Raw genomic sequence first — 14,752 nt, forward strand, 5'->3', positions numbered from 1 at the left:
GCACTTCCCTGGGAGAGTGATGATGCTTATTCTTGAAACATAAACTTATCCTTGAACTTAACCAAACTGCATGTGCTTATTAAAATGCCCATCTGTTCGTAGCCACTCTTTTTTTTTTTTTTTTTTTTTTTTTTTTTGAGAGAGTGCGTGTGCATGTGTGAGCAGGGCAGGGGCAGAGGGAGGAGAGAGAGAATCCTAACCAGGCTCCATACCCAGCACACAGAGCCTGACTTGGGCCTCGATCTCATAACTGTGAGATCATGACCTGGATCAAAATCAAGAGCTAGATGCTTAACTGACTAAGCCACCCAAGCACTTCACTTTTTTTAAGATTTTATTTTTAAGTAATCTCTACACCCAACAGGGGCTCGAGCCCCCAACCCCAATTTCAAGAGTCTCTCCCTCTGCCAGCAGAGCCAGCCAGGTGCCTCTGATTCTAGCCACTTAGTTCCTTCAGTGGGTTCACTTCCCTCTGGGTAAAATCTGAACTCCATAGGAAGGTTCTTGCTCACCTTTCTAGCCCATCTTCTCGTACATCATGTGCTACCTTCCACCATTCCAAATCAACGTGTACTTCCCAGACTTGCCTTTATTTCTTGGCTTCCTCTGGGACTTTGTACTTGCCTAACCTTCTGCCTATTCATTCACCTTGAGGTCTTACCCTCTCTGGCAACCTTATCTAAGTTTCTCCCTGGTACCCCAAGTAGCTCTTATTCATTTCAGTCCCTTGAGGTTCTTAAATTCTTGAATAAGTGGCATGCATACCTGCATAACTTGCTTAGCTGGCCCTTCCTCAGTTTAAGAACTTTGAGGTAAGAGGGAAGGATGCGATCTGAACTGCTATATATATTTTGCTGCTGCTACTGTTATTGTTTTATCCTTCTGTAAGACTGGAAGCTATAATCACTGAGCTTTAATATAAATTAAAATTGTTTATTATACATCCTTCTCTTTCTGTATTTTATTTCTTTAATACATAGTCTTTTAGCCTAGCAGTCCTGTTAGGTTTTAGTTTGAGAAGTACCTCTTATTTTTTGGAAAGTAACGGTTAATTTATACTTCATTACCAAACGCTTGTTTTTAACTTACTTTATAAATTTTTAATTTGTGTGACTTTTATAGCCACCCAGTCAGCATAAGAAAATACTGGGTGTGTGCTTACTCAGTCTTTGCTTCCTTCTCCTATTTTATTCATAGGCCAGAATGTGCTTTTCTGCTTTTTAGTTGCCAGTTTCTCAATTTGGAATAAATTAATTTATGATTCGCCAGAGAGGCTACAGGTGACGTGAACTATTAGCTCTAAGAGTCTCTAACCCAAGTTTGTTTCACTCAAATATTTAGTGAGCACCTACTATGTGTCAGGGATGATATAAGTGTTTGAGATATCTTAGGGGCCAAAATCGTTCTAAATAAATGTGAGCTTATAGAGCATACAGTCTAGCAGAGGTAGACAGAAAATAATATACATCATATGTAAACTCCGTAATCTGTTAGAAGGCTATAGGTTCTATGGGGAAAGACACTGTAAAAAAAATGAAACGTGGTAGGGGTGGTGATACGTGGCAGATGGTGATTTAAAATGGGGGTCAGTATATACCTAACTGAGAAGGTAAACTTGAAGAAGGTGAGGAAATTGCCCACAGGGGTGCAGGGACAATAGCTTCTGTGAAGAGGGAGCCGGCAAACCACAGGGAGGGAAATAGGAGACGGGGCAGCAGAGGAAGAGCACTACGCCAGATCATGCAGGCCCACAGGCCATGGTGAGGACTTCAGGTTTTCACTGGAGTGAAATTAGAGAACTTTAAACAGAGGAGTGTATCCCTAAAAACTTCATCTACTGCTGCTTGAATTATTCACCTCTTACTCAAATGTATTTGTTTTGGCTTTCACATATTTTAAAAATGCATATGATACTTTTGAACCAGCTGACTCTGCATGTATTTGGCTACGATTAGTGCTTGAGGCTACTGCATGTTAATCTGTCCCCGTAGGGTCCTGCTCGCCCAGAAGAGGATCTCTCCACAAAGGAAGAGAACCTCTGCCGAGCTTTCTCTGATGCCTTGCTCTGCAAAATTGAGGATATTGATAATGAGGACTGGGAGAACCCTCAGCTCTGCAGCGACTACGTTAAGGATATCTACAAGTATCTAAGGCAGCTTGAGGTGAGTGAGCCTTTGGGCCTTGGTTGTGCAAGCAGTGTGGAACTTACCACACAGCTGGGAAGGAAATAAGGTCAGCTTCTCAAACTTCTCATTCCGCCAACAGGTTCTGCAGTCCATAAATCCACACTTCTTAGATGGAAGGGAGATAAATGGACGCATGCGCGCCATCCTGGTGGACTGGCTGGTGCAAGTCCACTCCAAGTTTAGGCTGCTGCAGGAGACCCTGTACATGTGCATTGCCATCATGGACCGATTTTTACAGGCAAGTGTGGCTTCAGGGACTCTGTACCAGCGCTCACTGTAATTGCATTATGCAACACCAATGATGGCACCTTGAAGTAAAGACCAAAAGCCACATTGTGAGAAATCAAGGAACTTCACGTGCTAGAAAGGGAAGTAGCCAAATGTGTCAAACCCCTGGTGATGCTGAACACTGCTGGGTGTTTCTGTCGGGTCAGTCTGCAGAGAAGTGCTGGGAGATGGGGGTTGGGGTGGCACGTGGGCAGCAGAGGGAGACACTGCATTGCCAGTTATTCATCAAAGAAAACATACCAGCAGGAGGTCTGAAAGTCAGCCCAAGCCTGGGGTACCTTTGGATGCTGGTTTTCCAGGTCTGCTTAATCGATTTTGTAGTTCAGTACTCTCTGCTATTACGTTTCCTCATCTGAAAACGCGGAGTTTAGCTAGAGAATGTTGTGGTACCCAGCGAACTGTGGCATGAATCGCTGTAGAAAAAAGAAGAGGCAGAATTTTTTTAAAAGGGGTTGGAGGGGCGCCTGGGTGGCTTAGTCGGTTAAGCGTCCAACTTTTGCTTAGGTCATGATCTCGCGGTTCGTGGGTTCGGGCCCCCCGTCGGGCTCTGTGCTGACTGCCAGCTCAGAGCCTGGAGCCTGTTTCAGTCTGTGACTCCCTCTCTCTCTGACCCTCCCCTGCTCACGCTGTCTCTTTCTCTCTCTCTCCTAGAAATAAATAAAACATTAAAAAAAATAAAATAAAAAAAATAAAAGGGGTTGGAGGTATGTGTGGGGAGTATACTGAGATATGGAGGTCTAAATAAATGTAAGAAAGTAAGCTGAGAGGCAGGAGTGGTCATCAAAACAGTTATCAACTGATGACACAAAACACCAGTTAGAGGAAATGCCAGATATAAAGCACTAGTGTGTGATCCACCAGGCGGTAGCCCTGAAGATAAGGCTTATTTATTTAAAGTTGACATTTATGATATAGCTCAAGTATAGATTCTTCCCCAACAATCCCATAATAATTCTATTTATTGTAATAATGACCTGAGATACTGAAAAATCTCAATTCAATGGTTTGCATAATACATTTCTCATGCAGTAGGAAAGCAGTCAAATTTTACGTAGATTTTAAAAAATGAGAGTTGAAGCAAGAAAAGCAAAGTTCAGTTTAAAAGAAAAAGTGAATGAAGGGACTGAGATTTTCTCTGACTCTGAAGCATCTCTGAAGATATCTCAGGTTGATTAATGAGCATAGTTTTGGTAATGATTAAGGAAATGTGTCAGCTAACCCCTTCCATATCCCTAGGCATCCATCATTTAATCCTGCTTTTTGGTTTGGCCTCATCTTGATGCAGACTAGGTTGAGTGCCATGTTGGGGCTTTCTCCAGACACTCAAGTCAGGATGACTAGACTGGAGCACGGGCCAGGAGCTTGGTTCTCAGGCGTATTTCTTCCCTACTGAGCAGTTGAGTGACCTGGGTCTGAATCTCTTCCCAGGCCATCTCTTTGTATGTGGAGTAAAATACATGTACTTCCTAGGAGTTTTGCGAGCATTCAGTGAGATAGTTGTTGGAACATTAGCACTGTGCCTGGCACATAGTGAATACGCAGTAGTCTCCACACCCAATGTGGGGCTCGAACCCACAACCCTAAAATCAAGACTTCTACACTCTACCGACTGAGCCAGCCAGGAGCCCCTGATGGAACCTGCTATTAATACACAAGTTACCTGTGTTCTTAAGAGGGGGATGAAGAGAGACAACGTGGTTCCTCTCACTTTCTTATATCCAGAGCCCCAGCCTTCTGGTTACATATGACTTAAGACACATTCTTCTTCAATTAGGTTCAGCCGGTTTCCCGAAAGAAGCTTCAGCTGGTTGGGATTACAGCTCTCCTCTTGGCTTCCAAATATGAGGAGATGTTTTCTCCAAATATCGAAGACTTCGTTTACATTACAGACAATGCTTATACCAGTTCCCAAATCCGAGAAATGGAAATACTGATTTTGAAAGAACTGAAATTTGAGTTGGGTCGACCTTTGCCACTACACTTCTTGAGGCGGGCCTCAAAAGCCGGGGAGGTAAGTGCCTCCAATTCCATATGAGACTTTATTTTGTTGCTTATTGTCTTATGCTAGAAACATTGATTCAGTTAAAAGAAAACTTACAAATTTATAGGAAATCATGTTTTCGTTAAGTCCTAATGCTTTATCTCCTCAATTCTTTTTTTTTTTTAATTTTTTTTTTTAATGTTTTATTTATTTCTAGGAGAGAGAGAGACAGCGTGAGCAGGGGAGGGTCAGAGAGAGAGGGAGTCACAGACTCTGAAACAGGCTCCAGGCTCTGAGCTGGCAGTCAGCACAGAGCCCGGCGCGGGGCTCAAACCCACGAACCGCGAGATCATGACCCAAGCGAAAGTAGGACGCTTAACCGACTAAGCCACCCAGGCGCCCCTATCTCCTCAATTCTTAAAAGACCTCGTGTTCTGTGTAACATACTGTGGAATAGGGCAGTTGCTGGGAAGGGCAAGTGAATTGAGTGGACTTCCACTTCCAGGCCTTCACCCAGGATTTTGCAAAAACTGTAGTAATGGCTGTGCTTATTATTCTGGGCTCTTCTTTCCTAGGTCGATGTGGAACAGCACACTTTAGCCAAATATCTGATGGAGCTGACTCTCATTGACTATGACATGGTGCATTATCACCCTTCAAAGGTGGCAGCGGCTGCATCCTGCCTGTCCCAGAAGGTTCTAGGCCAAGGAAAATGGGTGAGTGTTGGGTTGGGTTAAGAAAAAACTAGGTTATGTTTTAGACCCTCTGGATATGAAAAGTCTTAACATTTTCATAACAGTGTTGCTGAAACAGTTGTTAAAATCCAGAAGCCTGAAAGAAAGCTGCTTGGAATGCTTCAGACGGAGACTAGGCGAGCACACCATGGCACCCAGGTGTGCTATACAGTTGTAAAGGCTGTAGAAGGCCACCAACAGCAGGCATGCTAAGGTTTCTGGGATCTTTGGTTAAGTGAAACCGGCAAGTCATCAAGCATCTATGAAAAGCAAGTCAAGGCCCGACAGATTTAGCCAGTAAAGGTGAAAAGGAGCCACTTTTAGATTCATACAAGTAGCCAAAGCTCCTGGCAGTTGGGGTCCCTTATCTCACGCACCAAAAAGGATAAGAACCGACACAGAAGGGGCCAGGTGACTGCAGTGGGAGTTGTGGGACACCCTTTTGTGGATGAGCCAATTCTAGACTGGCACTAAGCAGTTTATAGTCTGTCGTTGGTGCCCCAAGAGACAGCAGCAGAATGAAATCCTCCTCTGAGCCCAGGTGTTAAGAAACGGTCTCATCAAGCCTCTCAGGGGAGATATGGAGGCGAGTGGGAGCTGCTTCTCCTCAGTCTCCGTCCCCTCAAGTTCCAGGAGAACCACTGAGCATTTTGCCAAAGACGCGTCAATTGTGATCAGGCCTTCACCTGGCCCCATGTGGCTACCTGAAGCTTTGCCAGGGCACCATGGCAGGTCTGTCCCTCCACACATTTTATGTAAGAAAGAAGGGGAATAAAGGAGAGAATGTATGTGTGCTTAGGTATTTCCTAGTTAAAAACAAAAGTACAGGAAGAATAGACCAGAAATGATACTTGAGGGGTTGGATGGGAACAGGGTAGAAGGCTGGGGATGGGAGCAAGACTTGTAATTTTTTATCAGCTGTATACAATACACTGGAACTTGTTTGACTTTTGAACAATCTGAGTGTTTATGCAAACCCTAACTGGAATTAAGCAGAAACAACAATGTCACCATATATCAAACGGATAACGAAGCACAGAGGGAGAATTCAGATAACTTTTGAAAGCAGTATTCTGACTGTGAACCCTTAGTGGGATGTGGTTAGATAAAACAAAGGGCCAAAAGAGGTAACATACTTAACATTTACTTGGGCGATGTATTGTTAATAGCAATCTTTTATTATAATTGTGAACCTATTTAGGGATATTAGTGTAATACATTGTTATTAAGGACTCAAATTTTCACAATAAGAAGAGGAGTAATTTTAACAATTAAAAACAAAGGAAAACCCCTATGACATTAAATATGTTTTGGAAATGTCAGTAAATTAATCACTAGAAGGCCTGGAGACAGTGGTAACCCCGTAGCAATGACCATACCTAGCGCCCACATACTGGATACTAAGTTCCATTGCCCACTAGGACTAGGCCTCCCTTGAGAGATAGCTGCTATCACGTTGGGGCAGAAGAAGTACAAGATGAGCCTAGATCAGTTTATAACAGACAGCAAGCAAATTCTCAAGGATCAATGGGGGTCACGTCAAAAAGACATAGGAACTGGCTTGAAAGGGCTCTTACTGACTATATCTGAGCGTCAAAAAAGAATAGTGACAGTAATAGATTGTAATGCATTTTTTAAAAATGTTTATTTTTTGAGAGAGAGAGACGGAGATGGAGGATCCGAGGCAGGCTCTGTGCTGACATCAGAGAGCCTGAAAATGGGGCTTGAGCTCAAATTTTAGGGGCACCTGGGTGACTCAGTTGATTAAGCATCTGACCCTTGGTTTTGGCTTAGGTTGTGATCCCACGGTTTGGTTTGTGAGATGAGCCTCTGCATCGGGCTCTGCACTGACGGCACGGACCCTGCTTGGGAATCTCTCTCTCCCTCGCTCTCTGCCCCTTGCCTGCATGTGCGGATGTGCACTCTCTCAAAATAAATATTAAAAAAAAAAGAAATCAAATTTTAACTCCTAATGTAATAACTGATTCAAGTGACGATCAACTGATGGTTATATCATTAGGTGAAATAATTTTGGAGAACAAGATTCACATGGTCTCAAAATATCACCTCATAGGTATTGTAATAATTCTGAAGAAAACTGAACCTTTATGATAGGGAGGTCTGCAAGTGACCACCTTAACCTGGTGATCAAGCTTGGCGTCACCAGTGGTAGGAGCACTTGACTTGACCTGTGTTCTGGTGCAGTAGGATGTATGCATTATCCTCTCGATGAAATTCATGCCCAAATGTTTGGCACGAATCCTATCATCAGGAAACACTCCGATTTAAAATGTGGGATGTTCTACAAGTAACTGGCCTGGATCCTTCAAGGTGTCATTTAAAGCCAAGAAAATAGGAGTTGTTTTAAGTTAAACAAAACACCAAAAACCAAAGATCAGATATATTGCATGTACTTTGATTGGACCTGGATCTAAAAAGACAAATCTTTAAAAGATAATTTTTGGAACAATTGGATAAATTTGCATATAGACTATATTCTCAAGAAGACTGTGGAAATGTTGATTTTTTTTTTTTTTTTATCTGAAAATGCTTTGTGGCTAGATAGGAAAAAACTATTTAGGGGATGTTTCTGAAGCATTTAGAAGTGATGTGTCACGGTGTCTGCAACTCGTTTTCAAATGGTTCAAAAATCGTGTGTGAGTACGTATATACACAGTTTTTGCTGAACCATTTGAAACTGAGTTAGCTGCAGACACCATGAGAAAGCAAGAATGTGGCAGGATGTTAATAACAGACGAATCTACACAAAAGATACACATGTTCATTATATTATTCAAGATACACATGTTCATTATATTATTTCAGCTTTTCTGAAATAATTTGAAATTTTTTTAAATAGAAAGCTTGAGGCAAAAAGGCCGCTGGTACATGAATGATAACATGGTCCTGGTACCAGTGGCTCATTTTAGTTAAATTACTTTCCTCTTGGACATGTCTTCTTGGGGCTCTGAACCTACTAGAGATCTTGTTTTCTAGGAATTGATTTTAAAGTACCAGTAGTTGTGTGTTATTTCAGGATTAATCTTGCTTTGTTCTTTTATTCTTTAAATTATTTTAGGATTGGGGCACATGGCTGCCTCAGTGGGTAGAGCATGAGACTCGATCTCAGGGTTGTGAGTTCAAGCCCCACATTGGATGAGGAGCCTACTTTAATTAAGTAAAAAAACAAACAAACAAAAAAATACTTTAGGATTAAGATTAAATTGTGATTGGGGTGCCTGGGTGTCCCAGTCAGTTGAGTGTCTGACTTTTGATTTCAGCCCAGGTCAGATCCCAGGGTTGTGGAATTGACCCCTCAGTGTGGGATCGGAACCTCAGTGTAAGGTTCCACACTGAGCGTGGAGCCTGCTTAAGATTCTCTCTCTCTGCCCCTCTCCCCTGCTCATGTGCACTCCCTTGCTCTCTTAAAAAAAAAAAAATAAAAAAAAAATTGTGATTTATTTTCCCAATTAGATGGTGCATATGAGACAGATGTACTTTGGCTTTTAGAATTTTACCACAGAACTGAGATAAAGTTGGGTTACATATCTTCATACATGCTAGGTCTTACTAGCAATCGACAACTGTTCTTTTGCTTGATGCTTGTTCTCCAGGAGGCTAGGTCACACAGCTAGGGGTAGAGGCTTCTTTACTCTCTCTTTTCCAGTGCTTAACTACACAGCGCCCAGTGAGAGAATCCTGGGTAGTCTTAGTTCTTCTGGACTTTGTAGGTTAGATTGCTGCCCATGGCCTAGTTTATTCTTTTTTTTTTTTTTTTTTTAAATATTTTTATTTCTAGGAGAGAGAGAGAGACAGCGTGAGCAGGGGAGGGTCAGAGAGAGAGGGAGTCACAGACTGAAACAGGCTCCAGGCTCTGAGCTGGCAGTCAGCACAGAGCCCGACGTGGGGCTCGNAGGCTCCAGGCTCTGAGCTGGCAGTCAGCACAGAGCCCGACGTGGGGCTCGAGCCCGACGTGGGGCTCGAACCCACGAACTGCGAGATCATGACCTAAGCGAAAGTCGGATGCTTAACTGACTAAGCCACCCAGGCGCCCCAGCACTGGCCTACTTTATTCTTAATCATGAACCTCTTTCCCTGACTGACAGTGAGTACTTGGACTCTCTAGCTCCCCACCAGCCACTGCCCAGTAGGGATTTGAAGGGGGTGGGGGGAGGGGGGCGATGGTATGTGAGATATCCTTGTCCCTGCCATTACTGTGAAAAGGGCTTTCCTTCGCTGGGTTTTGTTTTTACTCTGCCCCACTTTCCATCCCCTCTCAGTGTGGTGATAAAAGCATGAAAGCTTTGTTACTTGGAGTACCCTACATACCTCTGCAACCTTCCTTAAAAAACAATACTGTGGGAACTTTGACACTTGATGTAGCTGAAGTTGCACAGTGTCTTAATTTAGGCTTGCTCAGAGCCAGTGTCATCTTGCATTTACTGGCTCCTTTGCTGGTACCATGGTAGTGCATAGGGCTGTTACTGAATTTTCTGAAGGTAAGAATATCGTTTTACAGCTTTTATGTAAGTGGCAAGTGATATCAGCATGTATAAGATGTGCTCTCCTAAAGAAACAGCAGCTTTATCTTGTTTCATCTCTTTGCATTGTGTTTCAGAACTTAAAACAGCAGTATTACACTGGATACACAGAGAATGAAGTATTGGATGTCATGCAGCACATGGCCAAGAATGTCGTGAAGGTTAATGAAAACTTAACAAAATTCATCGTAAGTACTCCTTCCTCAACCACTAAAGCATTAGATTATGGGTTTTGTGAATGAGAGTATGCGTATGTATGTGCGTTTGCATTTTCATGTAAATGTAATTTTGGCATATGTGAGAGTCCATTTTAGCACAAACTCTTTTCTAGCCCAGCAGGAGATGGAGCATACTGATCTATCCCCAAAACAGACTTTCTTTAAAGCAAAGTAGCTAGGCTAACTATGTTCAAGCCCCTGGTAGTCAGCCAGGCAGCCATTCAGTGTGTCTGCCCACGTTGTCCCAGCATCCTGGGCGGGGCACTCAGCCTCAGGGAATGCGCTCCCCATGCCATCTGGGACAGCAAGGGCCCACCTCACAGGGCCCTGTGAAGAATCGGGTATTTGGGTGGTGTCACTCAGGGCCTTTGTCCAGGATCTTTTGGGACAGTGACCAAAAGCATGGTGAAGAAGGTGGGGCAAGAGCCCATTCAGAAAGCCACCTGGGGGCCAGGTATCTGTCTCTGTGCCGCCCACCTGAGAGGAGGAGTCAGAGGAGATTGGGTGCTGTCTTGTGCTTGTGTGACGCTGAGTATCACCACGAATCTGGTGACAAAGAGCAAGGCAAATGTTTGTGCCAAGCGCCCTCACGACTCAATTGCTTGCATGTAGTTTCTGTATGATTTAGCACACATGGCAGTGTGACATGTTGCCCGTCCTGAGGGGATTGTCTGGGATCTGCCAAGCACTGGTTGCCACTTGTTTTTATTGTCAGTAGTTGCTGCCGGTCCTGGCAGACCTGTTATGTCCTGATGGTGCTTAGGTATGATACACACAGCTGCCGCCTCCCATCCCTCTGGCAGCATAGGAGAGAAAGCCTGCTCCTTGGACCTTGACATCATTTATCCCTCCATTACCTGTGCTACCAGCTGGGCTTTATCCATTGCTGGGGATGGAAAGAAATTGTCAGGTGCAACACATTATGACCTCAGAGCGTTCCCTGGCTTCAGTGATTTGGCATCATCACGCCATTTGGAGATTGTGGGTTCTGGCCTTTAAATACCTGTGAATGAGACTAGGAACAAGGTATAAGGTAGGCGGTCCTGATGCGTGCTTAATCACGGATGACTTCTGCAGGCCATCAAGAATAAGTATGCAAGCAGCAAACTCCTGAAGATCAGCACGATTCCTCAGCTGAACTCAAAAGCCATCCAAGAGCTTGCGTCCCCTCTGATGGGACGGTCCTAGGCTGCTGTGGCCCTCGGGAAGGAGTGCTTCATTTGTTCGCTTTGCCTTGCTGATTTGGAACTCTTCATTTTGTACATAGTCCTCTGGTCTATTTCATGAAACCTTTTTTCAGACCTATTTTCTAAATGTATATTGTGGAAAAATAAAGCTATAAATTTTTCTTCACGTATCCTGTGTATATTTATTTGTGAATTCTATACTGAAAAAAATGTCAGTGGAAGCTTGGGTTGACTAATTTCTTTTTGAGCTATTATGAGAGCATGTAAATTATTGCCTTTATGTCCTTGGGAAAGACCATTGCCATTTGGCAATGACCTTCTCAAGTGGAAAAAACTAGAACTTGGCTTCAGTGAATGCTAACCCATTCTTAAACTTCTGAGATATAAAAAGATTCATGATGAAATTTGAAAATGGGAGGATAACTATGACAGTTCCTTTTCTAGAACGTACTCAACTATTTTCTCATTCCTATGCAGTAGCACCTGGCCCACTGGGCTGAGGGCTTCGGAAACAGCCCTTACAGCACGCCTCTCTCTCAAAGGCATAGTGGGGACCAGGAATGTCAGTCCTAAGAGGCCACCACTGGAAAATGAGAACAGGTCTGCGACACCTTGTTAACATTGAAACTTGGAATGCATTTTTCTATTTCATAGGTTACTATTTGTTGTTTTTTTGGTGAGCAGTTGATCACATTTAACATTATTCTGTGTGAATGCATTCTCAGTCTCCAGCCACTAAAAAGCAAGACAAAACCCATAAAATAAATGTCTTACAGCAACAACTTCCCAAACTATTAGCTCAGCACAAGTTAATTGCTTTTTGAGAGAAAGGAGCTAGTCAAATACATCCAGGAAACACTGCAAACACATTAAGATTCATAAAGGCTGGGAGAAGCTTTGCGGTAAACCTTAACTCCGCCTCCCCCCAAGTCCAGAGTGTGGTAAAAGCTGCTTTCTGTGCGACAGCGAGATGTGCAGGTGCTGGTTCTGTGACTCAGCTGTGGCTTCTGGCTGCTCTGGGAGGCGAGCCTGGCTGGCTCTAGCTAGCGCTCGCTTCCCACCCCTCTCCCTGGGCAGGCCGGGCTGTCTAAGTAAGTCTTCACGTGCCGAGTGCTTAGACGAACGGGAGGTGTCTGTGTGTAAAGCTTTAGAAAGATCCCTCGTTGAGTGAGACTCGTTCCCATGGCAGCCTTAGGCGGACTTGGGTTACACGTGTGAGCAGTAATGAAGTGAGACTCTATGAGGAAGCTTCCCTGGCTCTGAAGAGCAAACTTACTTCCCAGGGATGCTTGAGCTCTGACTTCTCATCAGGAAGGGAGGGCTTTTGTAGACTATTTGGAGACATTTTATAGCTTCTTTATCACATATTTTGCTTAGTTAACTATTAAATACCCCGACTCAGGAAATTCCTCTTTCCAGGATGTCATAAAAAAAAGACCTTTGAGATCTTCCTTATGTGCCACAGCAGGCACCCAAAACTGAAGTGTCAGACATATGAAATAAGTTTCTACTGTAAAGGTAGAAATCATAATATCATAAAAACACTGCAATTAGGAAATGAGGCGATGGAACCATAGTTGAAAAGCCCCGATCCTGAAGCTGCATCGCATGGGTCTCAGTCTAATTAGCAACTGTGTGACCTCTGTGCCTTGTTTTTGTGTAAAAATGGAGGTAAGAGCATCTACCTCATAGTGTTGTAGTACAAAGTATGCCAAGCCCTTGGCACTGTGTCTGGATGTGCTTGTATATTAGTGGCGGTTGTTATAAGGAGGTTGGTGGTCTTGGGAAGAGATGGATGTTGGGCATTCAGAGATATATTAGACATGGCTCTTGCGCATCAAAAGTAACTTACACGGGCATCTGGGTGGTTGGCTCGGTTAAGACTCCATTTCGGCTCAGATTATGATCTCACTGTTCATGGGATTGAGCCCCATGTCGGGCTCTGTGCTGACAGCATGGATCATTCTTGGGATTCTCCCTCCTTCTCGCTCTCTACCTCTCCTCTGCTCATGTGCCTGCACTCTTTTTAAGTTTATTTTTGAGAGAGAGTTTACAAATTTATAGTTGTTGAGTGAGTCCTATTTGTGAATTTTTCTTTTTTTTAAGTTTGGTTTTTGATTTTTGAGAAAAAGATAATGGAAGTTGAAAGGTTGACAATTAAACTATCAAACTCCTGGTTATTTGATTGATTGAAGACAAAGATGAAAAGCATGGGCGTTGGGGTCAGATCAGGAGTCTATTGATGGTTCTTCTACTTCAGAGCTGCATGACCGTGGCCAAGGTAGTGAACTACACTGCTGCTCATTTGCAAAGAGGTTTTAGAGTAATTCATGGTGGTCAGAGGGGGCGGGTGCAGTACTATAGGTGGGAAAGGCATCAAGTTCCTAAATTCAGGAGCAACTGTGAAGACCAGTTAGGCCTCGGGAGTGACACAAAACAAGACAGGAAACGGAGTGACATTACAGAATGGTCCCACTCTTTGACCATAAAAGCAAAAGGTGCCAGGAGCATCATCAGGCTCTCCCCCAAAGATGCATCCTGTACACCCTGTACTCTTGAAACTGGACTCTGGCCTCACCTGGCAATGAAATCGCTGTGCAAGTTGCAAATAGAGGCAGGCCCAGCCTTTAGTCTGCCCAGCTCCACTTGGGAGGTCTGCTGAGTTTAGAGAGAGTCCAGAAGGGAAAAGATTCAGATTATGTATAAGCCCTGCACTGTGGCACACCAGTGAAGATTGTCAGTTACGTGGATGTATAGCCATGTCATCTCGCACTTGTTCTTGAGGATATCTCTGCCTGGAAGGAGCCATGCCTGAAGGAGGAAGATCTCTCCCTGGTGCCCGGGACAAGCTGCTTTCCACACCGAAACTAACAGTCTCCAGCAAGAGACTTCCAGCCTCCCTGGCAGTTGAGGCCACGTGACTTAAGGTCCAGCCACTGGAATATGAGTGGACATGGTGTGTGCACTTTGGAACGAATGTTCTTTTTTTATTACTATTAATTTTGATGTTTATTTTTGAGCGAGAGAGACAGTATGTGAGCAGGGGAGCGGCAGAGAGAGAGGGAGACAGAGAATCCGAAGCAGGCTCCAGGTTCTGAGCTATCATCACAGAGCCTGATGCAGAGATCAAACCCACGAACTGTGAGATCATGACCTGAGCTGGTCAGACACTTAACCGACTGAGCCACCCAGATGCCCGGTAAGAAATGTTCTTGAGAAGGAAACTGCTTCTCATCACCTTTCCACCCTCAGGGCTGGGCTTGGTAATGGTGGTATCATGTTTGAACAGATGGGCTAACACGTGTGCATGGTGTGCATGCCTGTTGGGGGAACAGACTTAGAAAAAGGGCCTCACCCTTTGCCCTTTCCATGGGCATCGTCTTGCTTCCGTAAGCACTGTGGAAGAGATGGCTCTTTTGCATGATGTTTACAGAGAGCCAACTGTGCTGACTGCTCTACCCCCTATTCATTAGCACTTAGTCCCTCTGGTGGTTCTCAAAATGTGGCCTGGGGATCTAAGTGGGGTGGGGGTGGGGGGTCCTTGAGACGCCTTCAAGAAGGCCGTGAGTCAAAACTATTTTCATGATAATACTAAGATGTTGTTTGCTTTTTTTCTA

The 14,752-nt window shown here is 44.0% G+C and overlaps 1 protein-coding gene across 1 annotated transcript in view; it reads left to right on the forward strand.

Annotated features, from left to right (window-relative positions):
• The window catches only part of CCNB2 (cyclin B2), a 29,939-nt gene extending 18,634 nt beyond the window's left edge, over positions 1–11,305 (forward strand). Inside the window, exons 4-9 of the mRNA XM_039230659.1 lie at positions 1,992–2,162; positions 2,266–2,424; positions 4,249–4,485; positions 5,031–5,171; positions 9,808–9,918; positions 11,026–11,305. Of these exons, the coding sequence (XP_039086590.1) occupies positions 1,992–2,162; positions 2,266–2,424; positions 4,249–4,485; positions 5,031–5,171; positions 9,808–9,918; positions 11,026–11,136 (930 nt within the window). The 3' untranslated portion in view covers positions 11,137–11,305. The remainder of the gene's footprint in view (positions 1–1,991; positions 2,163–2,265; positions 2,425–4,248; positions 4,486–5,030; positions 5,172–9,807; positions 9,919–11,025) is intronic.
• Positions 11,306–14,752: the final 3,447 nt, after the last annotated feature.

This window comes from Hyaena hyaena, unplaced genomic scaffold (genome assembly GCF_003009895.1).
Source record: "Hyaena hyaena isolate Hyena2069 unplaced genomic scaffold, ASM300989v1 scaffold_49, whole genome shotgun sequence".
In the NCBI taxonomy this organism is placed as follows: domain Eukaryota; kingdom Metazoa; phylum Chordata; class Mammalia; order Carnivora; family Hyaenidae; genus Hyaena; species Hyaena hyaena.